General features: G+C 48.8%; 1 protein-coding gene across 4 annotated transcripts in view; it reads right to left on the reverse strand.

The window, feature by feature from the left end:
- BOD1 (biorientation of chromosomes in cell division 1) overlaps positions 1–19,849 on the reverse strand; it is a 76,397-nt gene that overhangs the window by 53,318 nt on the left and 3,230 nt on the right. For 2 of the 4 annotated variants that reach the window (XR_011389903.1, XR_011389902.1), the window contains exon 2: positions 18,930–19,054. Coding sequence is in view for 2 of the 4 variants with exons in the window: in XM_002710387.5 (XP_002710433.1) it covers positions 13,095–13,290; positions 18,930–19,054 (321 nt within the window). In the remaining 2 variants the exon portion in view is untranslated. Of the gene's footprint in view, positions 1–11,354; positions 12,104–13,093; positions 13,291–18,929; positions 19,055–19,849 lie in introns of those variants that run through there. The other 2 variants (XM_002710387.5, XM_017341262.3) reach the window with 2 other exon arrangements.

Consider the following 19,849-nt stretch of genomic DNA (forward strand, 5'->3'; position numbering starts at 1 on the left):
TGAGTAGTTTGAGAACTGGTAGAATTCAGTAGTGAAGCCAACTGGTCCTGACTTCTCTTTTTTGTTAGACTTCTGATTACTGATTCAATTCTATGACTCATCATTGGTCCATTCATGTTTGCTGTCTTTGTGATTCAACTTCATTAAGTTATATATATCCAGAAACTTACCCATTTCTTCTCAGCTGTCCAATTTGTTGCATATAGCTGTTCACAATAGTCTCTTATAATTCTTTGAATTTCCTAGTACCAGCTATAAGATCTATTTTCACCTCTGATTTTTTTCCTTAGGTTGGCTAAAAGTTTATCAATTTTATTCTTTTAAAAAGCCAGCCCTTCATTTCAGTGATTTCTGCATTTTTTTCAAGTTTCTATTTCATGTATCTCTGCTCTTTATTATTTCTTTCTTTCTACCAACTTTGGGATTGATCTGTTTCTACTTTCCTAGGTTCTGGAGATGCACTGCTAAATTATTTTATAGTTTTCTATATTGTTAATGTAGATACCTATTACTATTGATTTCTCTCTTAGTAGTGCCTTTGCTGTATTCTTCTAAGTTTCTGAATGTTATATTTCCATTTTCCCTAGTTTTAAGGAATTTAAAAATTTCCCTTTTGATTTGTTCAATGATCCACTGTTCATTCAGGAGCATGTTCAGTTTCCAAGCATTTATAAAATTTCTAGTTTCTTTTGTTACTGATTTATTCGATTATAGTCAGCAAAATATAAAGATACAATTTTTAATTTAAATGTTAATGGGTTGAGCCTAGTTTTGTGGCCCAATAGGTATTCTATGCTAGAGAATGCTCCATGTGCTGATGAAAAGAATGTGCAATCTGTAGCTACTGGATGAAATCTTCTGTAAATGTGTTAGGGTCATTTGGTCATGTGGCTTAACTCTGACAGTTCTTTGTTGATTTTTTTGCCTGAATAATCTGCCTATTCATGAATGTGGGGACTGAAGCCCCTACTATTATTGGAACTTATCTCTGGCTTAGATCTAACAATGTTTGTTTTCTAAAGTTGGGTAAAAAGTGTTAGGCACATATATATTTACAACTGTCATACCTTCTTGTTGAATCAATCCCTGGATCATAATATAATGACCTTTTTCTGATATAGGTATAGTGACTCCTGCTCACTTTTGGTCTGTTTGCATGGAACATATTTTTCCATCCTTTCACTTTCAGTTGTGTGTGTCTGTACTGCTGACGTGAGACTCCTGTTGGCAGCATATTGCTGGGTGTTCTTTTTCACTCCATTCATCCAGTCTGTATCTTTTAGTGGCAGAATTTAGTCCATTTACATTTAAGGTTATTGTTGATAAGCAATCATGCAGTCCCATCAGTTAAGATTTTTCTTGTCTGAGTTTATGTTTCTGGTGGATTTTATATTTTCACGTGTTTTTATGACAGCTGCTTTCTTTTGCTTCTGCATGTAGAGCTGTATTAAACATCTACTGTAAAGCTGATCTGGTGATGAATTCCCTCAGCTTTTGCTTGTCTTGGAGTCTTTATTTCTCCTTTATTTATGAGAGATAACTTCACTAGATAAAGTATTCTTGGTTGGCGACTTTCTTTCAGAACCTGGAATATAATAGCATGCTATTATCTCCTGGCCTAAAAGGTTTCTGTTGAGAAATCTGCCACTAATCTGGTGGAGGTTCTCTTAAAAGTGACCCAACAATTTCCTCTTCCAAATTCTAGAACTCTTTGTGTTGTACTTTTGAGCTTAACTATAATGTATGCTAGTGAGGCTCTTTCTGGTCGTGTCTATTTGTGGTTCTCTGGGCTTTCTGTACTTGGACGTCCATCTTTCTGCAGATTGGTGAAGTTTTCACTGAACAGGTTTTCTTAGCCTCTACCTCTCTCTCTCTGCCCTCAGGAATCTTCACAATTCAAATATCTTTCATGCTTGTGAGTTGGGCCTACAGCCCAAGACTATTGCAACCAACCACCTATGGTGTGGTCAGGGTTACAAGTCCAATTGACAGGGATCATGAGTCTCTACTTGGGACTGGGGCAGGTCCAGGGACTCCATCCACAGGCACTGGCCTGGAATCAATGACCATTAGAATCGGTCCAGTGATGGTTTCAACATATTTAAGACACAGTTTGGTGCCCTACTCCCCAGTGGCTGGAGTCTTGTTCCTTGCTGCTGCTCATCATTGAGGGAGATGGTGAAGGCAATCCCTGGGCCACCAAGGCTAGGTTGTACCAGAATCTTGTTTTTAAAAATATTTTATTGTACCTGAATCCTGGCAACTACAGGGCCCTGCTCTGTTTTGTGAATGCACACCAAAGCCGGCAAATCCAGTCTGTATTTGCAAGAGGCTGTGAGTGAAACAGGTTGAAACACCCATCCATCCCACCAAGGCACAGGTCTCTGCCTGATGCCGGGCAGAACCAGAGACTGCGCTCCTATGAGCACTGGCCTGGGGACAGAGGAGGCCTCTGAGCTTCATCTTGGTGCTGGGTCTCACTGTGACAGGCTCAGCACTAAGCTTCAAGGCAAAGCACTGTTTTCTTTCCCACTCCACTTCCCAGCACCTGGAGTCTTGCTCTACTGTCTATGAGAGGCTAGGGGAGGAGTAGGAGATGCAGTCTCTTGGCCAAAGTACCAGTTTGGGAGACACAAGCCATGGGACCCTGTCAGATTCAAGGTGCCACCATAGCAGGCCTGGTACTGGGTTTCAGGTCTAAGATTTGGACTTCATTCTCCACCCCTCCCGTAAGTTTGAGGTCTCTCTCCACACTGCACTGCTTGGAGATGGGGGATGGGTGATGTGGCAATTCTCCTTCCCGTCTTCTTCAATGCCTTTTCTTGTTTTCAAAACCAGGCACCATCCTTTCTCACTCAGGTTCCATGCTTGTTGTGAATGTGACTCAATGCACGAATAGCTGCTCCAATCAGTGTCTCTGTGGAGAGGCTGCTGGAGCTTCATCTTGCTCTGCTTTCTGAATCTCTGCCTCTTCATCTCCATCTTCTCTGGGCACCCTGACATTTCCTCTCAGCTTCAGGAAAAACAGTGCAATGTGTCCAGTCTGTCGTGGGCCCTACTGTTGTCCTGTGAGATGCACAGCCCAGCACGCTTGCACTGTACACGTGAGGGGACTACACAAAGTTCATGAAAAGTGGAATCTAAAGATGGCACATATTTTCCATGAGCTTTTTGAAGACCTACTCATTATTTATATGCTAGAATGAATAAACCATTAAAGAGACAAAGAAAAACATAAAATTTTTTTATTATAAATTTTTTATTATAAATAAAAAATAAAATCTAATTGATGTGGGAGATGTGAGGTCTAGATTCCTATTCCAGGTCCTTGCCTAGAGTAGCATTCCGAGTACAGGCACAAATACGGTACACAGAGTGATGAAGCTTAAAGGTGAGAAAGCACGCATGCACACGCGCGCGTGCACACACACGCATAGGCACAGTTGAGGAGTGGAGTGGGAGAAAAGGGGTGGGGGAGGGAGAGCGGAGAGAAGGGGGGCAGCTCCGTACCTCCTTTAGTCTTGGTCCCCAAAGGAAGAGACAGCGAGCACCGTCCAGCACCTCCTTTCATGAGATAATGTGGTCACCTGGGAGATGTGAGATACCTCCAGAAAATTCCACATGGAGCTTAATATACATATTTAGATGGTGACTTTTCCCCAGGTCCTGGATGAATATAAGGCATCTTGGGAAATGGGGGTGTCTTGACAAACAGAATTACATGGGGCAGGACCCTGTGGTTTGTGACCTCCAGCTCAGCTAGCTCCCGTATCTCATATGATGAATAGCCTTAAGACAAAAATAAGCTCAACTCACAGAAGACGTTTTGGTTGAAAACAGCAATAAGGGCAAAGGATAATAGTTTATTAATTTTTATTTGAGAGTATAAGAGAGACAGAGACAGACAGGCAGGCAGATCTCCCATTAGCTGCTTCACTCCACAAATGCAAGCCCCAGCTGGGGCTGGGCCAGGCTGTCACTGCTGCCTCCAAGAGCCTGCACCAGCAGGAAGCTACAGCGGAAAGCAGAGCCGGGCGTCGAGCCCAGGCACTCTGGCAGATGTGGGCATCCCAGCTAGCATCCTAACTGCGAGGCCAAACGTCCCCCACCATTGGTTTTTACAAAAGGCAGTCCTGGTTGTGACATCCAACTACTGGTTTGTGAAATGTTACCACTGGGTAAACCAGCTAAACGATGTTCACACAGGTTCTCTTGGTGTTATAAAAACAAAACAAAAAAACTGCATGTGAGTCTATAATTACACAGAAATAAAAATTTCAAATAAAGCAGTATATACAAACCTGCTCTGACAGCTGAGGAAACACCTACTAGTGGGAGGGTCGATAATGGGGACATCAATCAAATGTCACTGACGGTCACTCAGCTGCAAACAAACCCACAGGGTAAAAGGGGCGTGTGTGTGCCGGGCAGCAGGAACTCCGGTAGAGCATCCACCTGATGAACTGGTGGTTCTGGGGGAAGAGGTTGCAAGACAACATTCAGCGTATGTTGTGGTTGCTACTGACTCTATCTGGCAAGGTCTTACAGGAAAGAAGAAAAGTCTGTGAGCAGGAAACAGAGAAGCGGGAGAGCCCAGACATTCCGGGACTTAGAATGTCGGACAAGTAAACCAAACAGCGGGAACCGAGTGTATGGGACCCTCACAAGGCAGATGTCTCCACGCAATGACCAGACTAGGAACGTGTCACCCTGACAAGCTTGACAGCTGAGCGAAGTGGCCCAGGGAAAAGTGTGAGGCTGTTTGGCATGGAGGCTCCAGACACTTGAGGTTTACAGAGAGGGTGGGGGATGCACCAGAACAAGGAAGTAGAGAAATCAAGCGGATTTGATACTTGAGCCTCAAAAAGAGCAGTGAAGGTGGCTTCCGGTCTATGAGACCGATTGCAATCAACTGCATGAAATGCTTACTGTATCTGAGTCATTCTGACAAAGGCCCCAAAGTGTCTATTCAGATCTTAAATCATCCTTGGATCTCCAGTCTCTTAGACACATTGGGAAAACCGTACAGTCTCAAAGGAGTTCCGATTCTGGAATGTTTGAGTGTGGCCAAAGAGAAGTAGGCAAAAAGATAAAGGAAATGGAAGAATCCAGTGGGCAGATGAAGACAGAAGCCAGAGAGGACAATGAAGTGGAAGGCTCCTTGCCAAGAATGGTACCTGTCCCGAACAAGGAACACCCACCCTGCCTAGGTTAAGTGGCTGCACAATGGCCGCCCATTAGGACTTTGATGTTGTTAGGAGCCAAGAACAGCAATTTCCAGTCTTCCCCTTTCCAGTTAGTCCTCTGTTGCACAGCGGGTGAGACAACAGGCAATTAACCTGTCTTTCTGGCTCTTAGACCTAACTTATGAGGCTCTGGACTTAAGAGTTGGATGCAGGGCTTCCATGAGGCTTCTGGTTCACCTCCCCTGGGGCAGCTCTGGCATCTCTGTGGGGGAAACACATTTGCTGGTCTTAGGGCATGCTGTAGACTTGCAGTCCTCACCCATATTTGAGTCTCCTCTCATTCCAGGCACATGAGTGGATCATACTTCTGTTCCCGTGCATCGAGGCAAATGGACTAATTCTGTCCAAACGGGATGTGAATGGAGGTGACACGCTTCACTCCCAGGCCAAATGATCTAACTCCTCCTGGGAGACTGCATGCTCTCTTTCCCTCAGTGCTCTGCAGTCTTGGGTTCAGAGGATGGGGTCGAAGCAGCCAGTATGCCAAGTGCTACCTGCACAGGAGCTTTGCCTGGACCATGCCATCGTGAACGTGTATGTGTGAGAAGCTGTTTTGCTAGGCCTCTGAGATTCTGATACGTCTTTGATCACTTACTGCAGCACAAGCCCAAATCAACCAGGATGAACACACCCTCAGAGCACAAGTGGCAGAATCAGGACTCAAATCCTGAACCTTAACCCAGCAAAGGCCACCAGCTCACTGTTGTGAGGATGAGGCCATGCGTCATGCAGAATCTGGTAAACGCTTCCCGTTCCCCTACACAATCTCCTCTATAGAGACCTGACTGCTGTTTCCTTTAAAGAGCCCAGATAAACTGCCACACTCAGCCTCTCTCACCCCTGTTGTCACTTCTGCTCTCTGCAGTCTACTGCTCTCGTTTGCAAAATTTTAAGCCCAGACTACGTCCAGCTATGCCCCTAGGGGCAAACTGAAGAGGCTTCAGACAACCACTGTGCTGGCTGGCCCGGTCTGCACACTAGTTGGACCTTGTAGCCAGCTCTGTGTGCCTGCCCTACCTCCTGTCACTGTGATTCATCCTCAGATGGGCTCAATCTAGATAGCAAGTGGGGGATGCCAGGGAGGCAACTTTAGGCTCCATCCCGATCCAAAAGGTTCCAGAACCAAACCTATGCCACTGCAGCCACCTTAGTCATTGTAGCTATGCAATCAAAGTCTGGCAGATCTGGCCCTGTGGCTGAAGAGATTGTTTGGAACAACTGCCAGTAATCACAGGACAATGACACTCTGGGGCAAGTATCTTGGACCCAAGCGTCTACAAGGGCCAGCAGGGTCATGGGAATTAAGCCAGCCAGGGGCATTTGCGTGGCCCACGTGCTATCTCAAGTAGCAGGATGCTACTTCTGCTAGTTGTTCCCCAGCAGGGATCCAAGGCAAGTGTGGCCCATCCTTGCCCCTTTTTCATTAGGAGCCAGAACTATAGCTACATGGATCTACATAAAAATTCCCCCAGTTCAAAATATTGCTAATTAAATGAAAACAAAACGATCACAACTCCGCGGCTGATGGACGTGGCTACAGGGCCAGAGCAGGCCAGCCTGTCTAGTTCCAGTTGAGGAGAGCAAAGCCTGGTGGGAACAATGGGAGTGTGTTGAGATAGAGAAGGAAGTTCAATTGATTTGATTTTGGTGTAGATTCGGAATGAAGGCCAGATCCCAACATACTGACAAGTTTGAACTTTTAAAGTATTAAGGAGGCAGAGGAGGAGAGGTAGAGAGAAGCAAGGGCTTCGGATTCACAATTCTCAACTCTGCAGATGTATAATGAACAGGCTGCTTTACTTCTCTGAGTCCTGGTTTCCTCATACCAAAAATGGAGAAGACACGTTAACACCAGGGTCAAGACAACGTCTGCCGTGTGGCAGGCACCACGTTCACTTCTTTAAAAGCTTCATGAGGAAAACATCTGATGAAAGCAGCGATTCAGGAAACAGGGCCACAGGCAGTCTGGAGCCCGGAGTCCGAGTGGCCAGGTCGCAGGCAGAGAGACTGATCGAGAGGTGATTATTACCATGTGGCCTCGAAGCCAAGCCCGTCTCTGGGAACAAGACCATAAAAGTGGCCCTCCTGGCTCCTGCACAGGTAAGGTGATGGACAGGGGGCAACACGCGGTGCCAAAGAAAGCTTGGCTGTGCCATCTCTCCTGTCTGCTTCTCTACCCTGTTCTGGGAATCCTCAGGGCAGCCAAAGAAGGCAGAGCCTGGGCCCTTCGCCAGTGCTCATCCAGACACAATTTAAAAAGCCTACCCTCAGTGCCAGCCTCAGACACATGTCAGGCCCTGACCTTTGCTGGGTCCCCACAGGCGTCTCACCTGGGTCTTGAATAGCCAATGAACACCTTCTGCAGGTTCCAGGCCAGGTTCTGAGCTGCATTAGCAAACTTATCCTCAGAAGGCTGCTTTGCTTAGAGCTTTTGAAAGCTTAGGTTTAAGTTAAACACAAGATGGGGCTGGTGCTGTGGTGTAGCAGGTGAAGCAGCCATCTGCAGTGCTGGTATCCCATACAGGTGCTGGTTCGAGTCCCAGCAGCTCCACTTCCGATCCAGCTCTCCGCTATGGCCTGGGAAAGCAGTAGAAGATGGCCCAAGTGCCTGGGCCCCTGCACCTGTGTGGGAGACCTGGACGAAGCTCCTGGCTCTGGCCATTACGGCCAATTGGGGAGTGAACCATTGGATGGAAGATCTCTCTTTCTGCCTCTCCTCTCTCTGTGTAACTCAAATAATCTAAAAAGTTACACACAAGCATTTCTAATTCAAAATGTCCAAATGCATTCCTTGCAAGGAACTACAGGACAAAAATTAGTTTCTCCTTTCAAAGGCCATTAGCACAGACCCTTGTGCACCTACTAACTGCAATTAAACTGTCATTAGCAGTCAACATCATCGTCTTTCAAAAAGGATTCCTAAGATGAAAATTACTTTTAGTGGCCTTCAGGACAACCTTGAGGGCTTATTGGGGCTCTCCCCAAGCCTCTGAGTGAGGACCACATTTCTAACAAGTTCCACGGCAATCCTGTCAGGGATTCTACGTTTGGAACCACTGTTATAATCATCCATGAAGACGGATTCCATTCACAGTGCTAGTGACACAGAATGCACAGGCACCTCCACCCTGCCACACATTTAATAGAGGCTAAGGCAAAATAACAGCAAAATAAAATAACTCCTGAAACCTTGCTATAAGAGGCACAAACCTACTGAAAGCCAAGATTTAAAAGAACAAGGACTGGGGGGGAAGGGGAGCACATGGTTGGCCTTGTAACTAGGACACCTGGTTAATACGTCCACATCCTACCATCAGAGTAACTAGGCTTGATCCTGGCTCTGGCTCCTGACTCCAGACTCCTCCTAATGTGGACCCTGAGACGTAGTAGGAACAGCTCAAGTATTTGGGCACGTGCCACCCATGTGAGAGACCTGGAAGGACTTCCTGGCTCCCAAATTTTAGACCAGTCCAACCTCAGCTGTTGTGGGCACTTGGAGTAAACTAGTAGATATGAGTTCTCTCTCTTGAATAAATTAAGAAATGCTTTCAAAGAGCCACCACACAGGAAAAGTCAACGAGGCCTGGGGTTGAGACGGCAGGTTGGCCATCAAGCATTTACTCCTAAACTGGTAACGAGGAACAAGCCAAGGACAAGAGTCTCCAGTAGCAACCGCAGATGCTGCTGGGGCAAAGAACTGGATTTCAAAATCAGAACACCCTCCAGGCCTCACCTCAAAAGAGGGTAGGACTTCCTCAGTGAGGATCCCTGAATGTAACTCTGAGGTCTCAATGGTTTTCCAATGCTGGTGAAGTTTATGTCCTCCGGAGGTAAGCTCTGGGCTGCACCAGGGATTTTGCAAAAGGCAGTGGATTTTCCAACTGCAGCAGACGAGCCTAACTGGCTTACAATCAGCAACAATGAAACTTCTTGTCTAGGAATCAATAGAGCAAGGACATCTAAGGGGTGAAGTATTTCTGGTGGTCTCATCTTCCTTGGGGGTTTCTGCTTTAGGCCAGAACAAACAGGATGGGGCCAGTGTTGTAGCATAGCAGGCTGCCATTTTGAGTCCCGGCTAATGGCCTGGGAAAAGCAGAAGATGGCCCCAGTGATTGGGCCCCTGCCACCCCTGTGGGAGACCCACAAGAAGCTCCTGGCTTTGGCAGCACTGGCCGTGGCAGCCATGTGGGGAGGGAACCAGAGGATGGACGCTCTCCCCCCACCTTGCCCTCGCTCTGTAACCCTTTCAAAAATAAAATAAAAAGAACATGACATTTCTAGGTTCTGCATGGCTCACACAATACCCAGAGTGAGGACTGTGTCTAGGATGCAACCTAGCTGGTGACCTGGCTTCTAAGCAGAAGTCAAGAGGCTGGCTTTCTCCCCAACCCTTCTTCTGGTGCTGCTGTCTGGCCTTGCCCTCCTATACCCGCCAGACTGAGTATTTACCCAGGGGGCTTTGGATCTAGTTCAGCCAGGAGCCCAAGTCTTTACCCAGGGGGCTTTGGATCTGTTTCAGCCAGGAGCCCAAGTCAGCCTTCTGTCCAACAGCAGTGATGTGCCTACAGCTGCTTCTCCAATCGGATAATGTTCTGTTCCATTTTTAAATCAAGTCATTACTTGCCTAGGCGACTCAGCAGGTATAATACAATGTAAAAAAATAGAAACTCGGGCACTTTAACAAATGGTCCAGCCTTCTTGAGTAGTGGAAGAGAACTGATGCGGACCCCAAACTGCCTGCCAAAATATACCTGACACAGTCAACTGAGCATTTAGAGGCAAAGGAGGATGAAGCTCTGTCAGCTCTGCCCTGTTAGCTGCCAAACTGAGGTCAGTGTTGGGTGGGCAGGAGAGGAGGGTCAGCAACGCTGAGGTGGGGGAGGTGGTCCTCCTTCCCATCAAGGATCCGTGGTCTCAAAGACACTCCAGTTAGTGTGAGAAGCTTCTCCGCAAACGGCACTAGGAAGTGTGGCCACCCCACGCTCACCTGTCAGTCTAATGGGCCCTTCTGCAGGTGTTAGAAATGGCAGTAGAGTTCTGAGACTGGAGAAGGAGAACAACCCACTGCAGCCAGAAGTGGACCTGCACCCACCTGGTGGCGGGAACAGACCATGCTTCAGATCCAACTGCCAGCTTCCTCAGTGCGTGGCCAGCCTCAAGCGAGGGGACATGCTGCCCAAAGCATCGTGCTGCAGGGCAGCCCTGACTGAGAGTTATTCAGGTAAAGGCAGAAGTGGAACAACCCTTCGAACAGGAAGGGCACCGTATCAGTCACCACTTCGGAGGTTAGCAATGTCCTCCAGTGGACTCAATTAACAACCAAGGACTGGGCCGGCGCCGTGGCTCACTAGGCTAATCCTCCACCTAGCAGCGCTGGCACACCAGGTTCTAGTCCCAGTCGGGGCACCGGATTCTGTCCCAGTTGCCCCTCTTCCAGGCCAGCTCTCTGCTGTGGCCAGGAAAGGCAGTGGAGGATGGCCCAAGTGCTTGGGCCCTGCACCCCATGGTAGACCAGGAGAAGCACCTGGCTCCTGCCATTGGATCAGCGCGGTGCGCTGGCCGCAGCAGCCATTGGAGGGTGAACCAATGGCAAAGGAAGACCTTTCTGTCTCTCTCTCACTGTCCACTCTGCCTGTCAAAAACAAACAAAAAAAACAAAAAAAAAAAAACCAAACAAACCAACCCCAACCACCAAGGACTGAAGTAATCTTTGACCTTATCCAAGGCTTACAAAACAAAGCGGGTTCCCGGGCGCAGCAGCATCAGCTGGCGCTTGTCAGAAACACAAGCTCTCCCTCCAGAGCCCGAGTCAGAATGTGCATTCCCCCAGCCGCCCAGGTGGTACTCCTGCACATCCAAGTTCAAGAAACACTGACTTAACGTACTGCCCTCCACAAAGGCCAGCGTTGGTGACGATTCAGGGGAGGAAAGGAACTGCCTATTGCCCTCTGGCCACACATACCAGCTCCAGGGAGAGTAATTCCAAATTACACCCACCAACCCTTCACCGCTGCTAAACCGTGTGTTGTGCATAGAAATGGTTAACAGAAGGGAAAAAAGGTTCACCTGCAGACACCAGGGGCCCAAGGTTCCATTGAAACTTCAGAGTTAAAGTAGCAAATGATTTTATTATAAAACTTGTACCACTTATGGATCATTCAGTTTTCTAAAAAACAACTGTGAGAATAAGATAAACACCCAAGACACACCAGGCCCTGTAGGCCAGGAAGATGCCCTGGGCGGAGCTTGCAACCGGTTCCCCCACCCCGTCTGGGCTTCTGCACACATTCCAGGATTCCACGTTGTCATCTTGTATAGGCAAAGGAAACTGGCTAGAAGACTGACACGTCACGATAACTTTAAAGCTATTTGGTGCTAATGATTTGTGCATTCTAGTTTGCAACTCAGACACCAAGTAAGCACCACCAAATACCTGCTCCCAGGTAACCTGCACTGCCATTAGCCTTTGACGTTATCTTTGAGACATATTCACTCACTGTAGCTTTTGTGTATCCCAGAGTGCAAACCCTAAAAGCCACGCAGTCTCCATGTTCAAGTATGTGAGTTTGCTTCAGGGCAACTGAGGTTGCTGTAGTGTTTCTCTGCATCTCTGTAGTGTCTCCTGTGTGTCAGTCGTGTACAGCCAGGCCAGTGGCAGCACAATGCAGGGGCACACAGTCAACTCCCCGACTGCCCGACAGCTCCCTCTTCCATCCGGACGCTGCCCCAGTCAAGGCTGAAATCCGGAGATCAGTGGTGAGTGTGGCCCATCTCCATTTGGAAGTTGTTCTTTTACGTAACTGAATCCACTCCTTCACCAGAATTAAATGGAGTTTTCAAAAGGTGTCAGGCACATTCTATAAGAGAAAAAGACAACTATCAAAATGCCACTTTTTGGTAAGACCATTTACCTAACTGCATGTTCCTAAAGGAATTTATAATTAAACTAGAAAAACAAAATGGTTTACACTCCGTCGTGGACTCCAGGTTTTCTCCTAGTAGAGTTGCACGAAGACAATCCTCCAAGTGAGGGCCCCTCTCAGGCCAGTGCTCTTGCCTGGTACTTGCTATATTCAGAATGCCCCAGTCAATGCAACTCACACACCTGATTTCTTAATAAAAACATGTCTTAAAAAGAACACCAATAGGAGCAGGTACTGGGTGCAGAGTTAGGACACTGCATACTGGAGTGCCTGAGTTCAATTTGTGGTTCCAGTTCTTACTCCAACCTCCTGCTAACCAGTAGAATGAGGGGACAAGGCAGACCCCAGTGGTTGCCAACCATTGATCTCGCTGGTCGTATTTACTCATGGCTTCGAATGCCTGCAAAAAGCATGCATTTGTGCGTCTACAGCTGATTTTCAATATTAATTCCAAATTTAATAACAAAAGGGGTGCTTATAACAAGTCCCCCATGGGAAATGATAGTGGGAAACTCAAGTCCTACTCAGAAGAGCCCAGAGGGGCTCTCAGCCCCCTCTCAGAACGCACTGCTTCATGTTATGTTACGTTTGCAAACCTACATAAACTAACGTCCGGAACAGGGACTCGCTGAGGTGACTTCGAGAAACATTTAACTTTCCCTGCTGCACACCACCCAACGCCCCAGCTGGCTTCTAATGAAGCAGCTCTGGCGGCACAAAAAGACCACACTCCCCCACGCAGGGAGACGCTGTCCGTTGGTCCTCAGTGAAAATGCAGCTCCCAGGAGGCACAGTCTACCCACTGGAAAAGCTACTCTGAGCAGATATAAAATCCGATCCCCAGCTCCGGCTCCTCCCTTTCCTATCCGTTTCCCACATGTGTGCGCCGGGGACCAATGCTCCCGACAAGACAGGGTAGCAGACCTTAGGAGGCATCCTGGTTTGGAGCTGGAGGCTCCTGGCTCTCAGGCTCTGGAGGGGGCGCCGGCACCGCTTCTTTCTTCTGGGCCGCCAAGAACTCATGTATCGCTCGTTCAATCTGGGGTCTGAAGATGTGGTTTAGTTTTGGATCCACCACCTGAGAAATAATCCTGTCTACCCCAGCTTCCAACATCCCTGACCTGTGGAGACAAACAGATCACTCCATTACTTCCTCCCTTTCAGGCTCACCTTCTGTCCCAACAAGCGACAGGCGGGCCCCCAGTGAATGCCCTCCTAGGGAGTTCTTTCAATGCCTAAGTCACTTGCCACATGGAGTTCCAACCATTTTATTTTCCCGTCTGGGGCAATTCACAACCTGACAATCTCATCCACTGCACCTCAACTTCATACGAAGAACCAAACCAAGCTAAGTGGACTGCCCAATGAGCGAGAACGAGTGATGACACGCAGGAAAGACCCTGCAGACGCGGACAGAGCAGGAACCCTGTACGGCCCTGCTGAAGGCAGCGAGCCCGCGACTCGGCTCCATTTCCTTCAACACTTATTCTCTCAGCAGCCAACCAGCAGCAGCCCCCAGCAGCACTCTGCTTACTGGGCCTCAGATCATGAGGGGAGCTCAGCACCTCTGGGAAAATGCAATGAAGAGTTTACTTCAGTGCAAAAAATGTGAAACCTGTGCATAATTTTTTCAAAACACGTACTTTCCAGGAACTTTTTGACAACCCCATGTGTGGATTTCAAAGTTTTTTTGCACCAAGATAGACATCTTAATTCCACTTTCCACAAACCTTTTAAAGAACCCCATACAAGACGAATCAGGAATGAGAGTGGTTACGCCAGCAGTTCAGCATAGCCTTCGGCTGTGGGTACTACCTACAAAGGCAACCTAGAAGCTAGCAAGGAAACAGACTGGTTTGAAGCTCCGTAGGGCTAAAATCCAACGGCATTTGGAAAAGTTCACGGAAAATGGAATTAAAAATGGGTTTATTTTGGTGAAGAATTTCTTCATAGTCTGAACACACATATGAGAAAACTATACCATGGATTTCAAAACTGATAAAATCCTATTTTAAATTCCATTTTTGGCATTTTTTTAAGAACCTGCCTACATCCCCAAATCCTTTTGAGAATTTACTGGTCCCTGCATTCAAACACGTGGGGCAAGGTAACGAGGAAGCCTGGTGACAGGGAACGGATCACATTCAGAGAGCCCGGGACAGCCCACGAAGGCTCAGACTGAAGCGGTCTCTCAAAGGGTTCCAACACTGAAATACCAGCCTGGGCACGCGGACGGGTTTTACTCCGCTTGCTTCAGTCTGCGAGTTCTCAGGCCGGCCAAGCCTTTGCCTGGGTAAGACTGGGTCCCGCGGCAAGCGGGCAAATGGTGTCAGGGCACAGGAATGGCAACAAATGTGAGAATGCGCACCATGACAAGGAAGATGAGAAACAGGCCCTGAACCGAGACGGCCGAGAGCGTGTCAAGTGCTTCCTGGAATGTGTGGTAGCTAACGGCTAATCGGCAGGAAGTCTAAACGTAAACACAGCACCATTACGAGGGGCATGCCTCTAGAGGGACCACGCATTAGACAGTATTTGCTGTTAAAGATGAGCACCACCGTCAGCGTCAGGCTGAGTGCCGGACAGAAAGCAGTCACCTCCCCTCAGTCACGCATCCTTCCAGCGGCACCATCTCCTGACACAGATCCACTGGGCCTTTACAGGATGCAAAGGCCTGGTGTTACAGACTGAACCCCCCACCCCCACCATGTCGGAATCCAACGTCCAGCGTGATGGCGCTATCTGGAGTAGGGGCGTTTTGGAGGTGATGAGGTCACGAGGGTGGAGACCTCACGAGTGCAACTCACACCCTCACAAAAGGGAGCCCAAAGCTGCCGAGTGCTTTCCTGCTGTGTGAGAAGAGCTAGACTGTGGCACTGCGCAGCCCGGGGCCCGTGTCTGAGTCCCCCCATGTCAACGCTCCAGTGTGGACTATGGGAAGTAAAATTATCATGTTTTTGCTAAGCCAGCCAGTCTATGGCACTTGGCTGAAGCAGCCCTGGCAGACCAAGACACCTGATGAAGGAAAGCAAAGTACCAGGAGAGCGTCAGCTCACTGCACTTGGGGAATACGAGATCTCGTCAGGGGCCTACAACATAAGACAAGGTGAACAACTATGCAGTTGGAAGACTCGTTAGAATAATGGTCATCTGCAGCCGGCACCGCAGCTCAATAGGCTAATCCTCCACCTTGCGGCATCTGCATACTGGGTTCTAGTCCCGGTCGGGGCACCAGAATCTGTCCCGGTTGCCCCTCTTCAGGCCAGCTCTCTGCTGTGGCCCGGGAGTGCAGTGGAGGATGGTCTAAGTGCTTGGGCCCTGCACCCACATGGGAGACCAGGAGAAGCACCTGGCTCCTGCCTTTGGATAGGCGCAGCGCGCCGGCCACGGCGGCCATTGGAAGGTGAACCAACAGCAAAAGGAAGACCTTTCTCTCTGTCTCTCTCTCTGTCCACTCTGCCTGTCAAAAAAAAAAAAAAAAAAAAAAAAAAAAGATTTCTGGTCATCAGCAGAGGCTGACTTCCTGAGCCCTCCATACCACAGACCTGGGCTATAGCCCCTGAGCCTGGACAGCCAGGCTGAGACCTGTGGGGTTGCACCTTGGTGTGTGGGGTGGGTATTCTAGAAGGAACAAATCTGCATCTTGAAACTCTGCTAGATTTTGGCTCAAATGCAAGCGTCAGCAAGAATCATGGAGAATCGTCCTGGCATTAAAGCCAAATGTTTGTCTTCAGGCAAAATATCCTAAGTCAAAAAAAAAAAAAAAAAAAAAGAACAATCCACTCAGCTGGTCCACGCAGAAGGAAAAGCAAGGAAGGGATCGACTCCCCAGAGGAGAAAGCTCTGTCTGGGGCCAGGGCGTTCTGGAACGTCCAGAAACATCCCGCTCCCCAGCCTGGTGGTGATCAGAGGTGTGTTCTAGTGACCTGTTCTACGGTACTTTCATTCTATCCAATTTTTAGAAAAGATTTGGAAGGCAGAGAGACACACAGACAGATATCTCATTCACTGGTTTATCTTTCAAACGCCTGCAACAGTTGAGGCTGGGCCAGTCTAAAGTGAGGAACCTGGACCTCAATTCGGGTCTCCCACATGGGCAGCAAGGAGCCAACTACTTGAGAGATTGTTGCTGCTCCCCCAGGGTGTGCATCCGCAGGAAGCTGGATCGGAAGCAGAGATGGGTGACAAACCTATGCACTCAGTAAGGTATGCAGGCGTCCAAAGTAGCATCATTTTTTTCTGACAGGCAGAGTGGACAGTGAGAGAGACAGAGAGAAAGGTCTTCCTTTGCCGTTGGTTCACCCTTCAATGGCCGCCGCGCCGCGCTGATCCAAAGCCAGAGCCAGGTGCTCCTCCTGGTCTCCCATGCAGGTGCAGGGCCCACGGACTTGGGCCATCCTCCACTGCATTCCCGGGCCATAGCAGAGAGCTGGCCTGGAAGAGGGACAACCGGGACAGAATCCGGTGTCCTGACCAGGACTAGAACCCGGTGTGCCGGCACCGCAGGTGGAGGATTAGCCTAGTGAGCCACGGCGCCGGTCCCCAAGGGACATCTTAACCACTACTTTCTGTATGTCATTTCCTGCTAAAAGTCTGTTAAAAGGTTGCACAAAGACTCTGAGAATGGCCTCAAAAAATGCTCACTGTGGAAAATAACAGCAATGTTGACAGTCTCTGTATCTCTAAGCAGCTTCCCACATACTTCAAGATATACATATTCTGATTTATTCTCTTATTGTCTTGGCCAATCCCTCAGAAGCTAGGGTAAACAAGTTTACAAAACCCAACAATGCTTCAGTAGGCTTTCCGTGAGGATTAGAGATGACACGTGTAAGGGTAGTGCCAGATGTGTAATAACCACTTGCTCTGTAAGGGGCAGCTACCCTCCTCCTTGCTGTGAGATCCCTGGGCCACCAGGCTGCTCCCTGGAGAAGGGGCAAAACAGCAGGAATCACTCCTGAATGCCAAGGCCAGGGCAGCCTTTGCTGTCATGTTGCTTCCCTAATTCTCAGACAACTGTTAGTTTTATTTAAGATTGTAAAAGACTGATTTCAGCAGCCACAAGCCATCTTGAAGGTGCTAGTTTGTTACTAATATTTATTTTTAGACACTTTTAATTTTGAAATCACTGGTAGCTTCACAGGAAGTTACAAAGAAATGTATAGGAGGGCCACATACCTTCCACCTGGCCAGTCCCAATGTATAACTGTAACTACAGTACAACAGCCAAGCCCAGGAGAACGACACTGGTACAATGCAGACCTCGTTGGAATGCCAGTCACACCCCACTAATGGGTGTCTCCCCATCCTGGCTGCATTACAACACGGCAGAGAAGCAGAAGGGGGAGTGGGCATGAGAGCCAGCGAGCTCACAAGGCAAGAGAGGACCAAGAACTCACGCGCTAACAACCCAATCTCCCGGGAACTGATCCAGTCCCATGAGACCCTCACTTTTTCAAAAAAAAGATATTTACTTATTTGAAAGGAGGCAGAGTTACAGAGAGGCAGAGAGGCAGAGAGAGAGACATCTTCCATCTGCTGGTTCACTCCCCAAATGGCCGCAATGGCCAGAGCTGGACCTATCCAAAGCCAGGAGCCAGGAGCATCTCTCGGGTTTCCCATGCAGGAGCAGGGGCCCAAGTACTTGGGCCATCTTCCATTGCTTTCCCAGGCATATTAGCAGGGAATTGGATAGGAAGTGGAGCAGCCAGGACTCGAACCCATATGGGATGCCGGCACTGCAGGCTTTACCTGCTACTCAACAGTGCCGGCCCCAAGACCCTCACCTCTTAAAGTTTCCATCGCCTCAACATTTACACAGTAGGGATGAAACTTCCAGCACATGAACTTTTGGGAGCTGAGCCACCCAAACCCTAGCTCAGCTGTATCCCACGAGTTGTCTCCTGGAAGCACCAGCACAATTAGGACACCTAACTATACCAGACGGCGCCATCGCAAGGTCGTCCTGTGGTCTCCCTCATGCCACGCCCCGCTCCCCTCCCTGCCCACCGGCAACCCACACCTAGCTCTCCAGCTCTATCAGCTCATGAACACGACAAACAGGGTCACACACTGTGCATCCTTTAGACACCGGCTTTCCTCATTCGGCATGGTTCCCTGATAATCCTATTTTTAAAGAGAAAGGCTTCACAATCTTTTAAATATTCCAGGAGTTCAGTGCCTCAAGAAGCCCCGAACATAAGTGCTGGTGCCGAGAGCTAAGGATTCTGAGATGAGAAAAGACTGACCTCGGGGCAGCGGGTTCCAGAACCAACCTCCTTTTATGCCTTGTGACACCAGAAAGTCACGCGGATGAGCTAACCACCGTGCCTTCCTTTGCCGAGTTCAGTTCATTGCTGGCTGCTAGTACCCTCTAAGGAGGACCGAGGCTAGTCCAGAGACTTTATACAGAACTCACGTCCACTTGTGAGCCTGAAGTTACAGCTCCTCTTGCCCAAGACCCAGACGCTGACACTCATAAAACTCAGATATGTTAGCATACATTGAAGACTTCACAAAGCAAGAACCCCGTCATCCAACTTAAAGAACTTGAGGCTCCCAGCAGAGGCCTTCGTGGGCCGGATAAACCAGCACGAGTTTCAGGTAAACGCTTTGCCTACTTTAACCCTAACATCCATGAAGCAGGAGACTGCGCATGCCTGTGCGTTATGGGACATCCAGCACGAGTGACCCTGGCCAGAGCGACTTCCACGAGCTCCTTGTGGCCGCTGCCCGGGCAGCGGGGACTCTGCTTACTTACTGAACCACGCTCTGCCTCAGGCCATTCCGCAACTGGTTCTTGTTCATTGTAGGATTCCACTCTTGCTTATCCAGATGCGTGGACACGAAGTTATCCACTTTCTGCCTCAGGTTTTGGTAGGCTGGCTACAATGTGAAGAAGAGGGGGTGAGGTCAGAAGGTACAGGGACCAGGGTTCTGGAACTCAGTCACAGGGAGCGCTGCCTCTCATAGAATCGGTCATTTCCAAGTGTAAACGCTCCCACTGTGACAATGAAGATCACCCCTCGGCACCGCAGCCGCGAGCCGAGCTCACGGCTAACACATGGACCTCCCTGATGGCGGGTGGGCCCGATGTGTGCCTAAGTATACACAGGTTTCAGTTATTTTCAGGGGGTACCAAAACAAACTTACCTTTTGGCTTCATTTTTCCATGACCTTTCAGAAGTACCCTCATAGTATCCCCTTTACTTTTCAAGTAACTCTACGACGGAAGGCACGGGGTAGCTCCTGCTACCCACCAGAGTGAGATTAGAATTCTAGGCTGAGAAATTAAGTAACTTGCTGAAGTCCAAGCACGTGGGCCACCGTGAAAGACTGTGGTGAAGCAACATGTAAGCTCCAAAGAGCTCAGGAGGTCCTGGCCGGTCTCAAGTGTTCTAGATCCATGCAGGATAAGGAGACCAAGATTAGAAACTGACCGGGTAAACACAAGGAATGCACACACTGAGCTCCAGGGCCCCCTGGCACTATTCCTTGCTCCTCCCCAGAACAGCTGTCGGAGGTGGCCTGCCACATAGCACGCCCCTCCTCGCTCCCCCCACCGCCGCCATGCTGGTTTAAGACGTGACCTACTCTGGCCAGCTGTGTTATCTGGCTTGGCTCTTGTGCACCAGTGACCCTCAAGCAGAGGGTGCTGGCAGGAGGTCCTGTCCCTATGGG

This window comes from Oryctolagus cuniculus, chromosome 6, assembly GCF_964237555.1.
Source record: "Oryctolagus cuniculus chromosome 6, mOryCun1.1, whole genome shotgun sequence".
Classification (NCBI taxonomy): Eukaryota; Metazoa; Chordata; class Mammalia; order Lagomorpha; family Leporidae; genus Oryctolagus; species Oryctolagus cuniculus.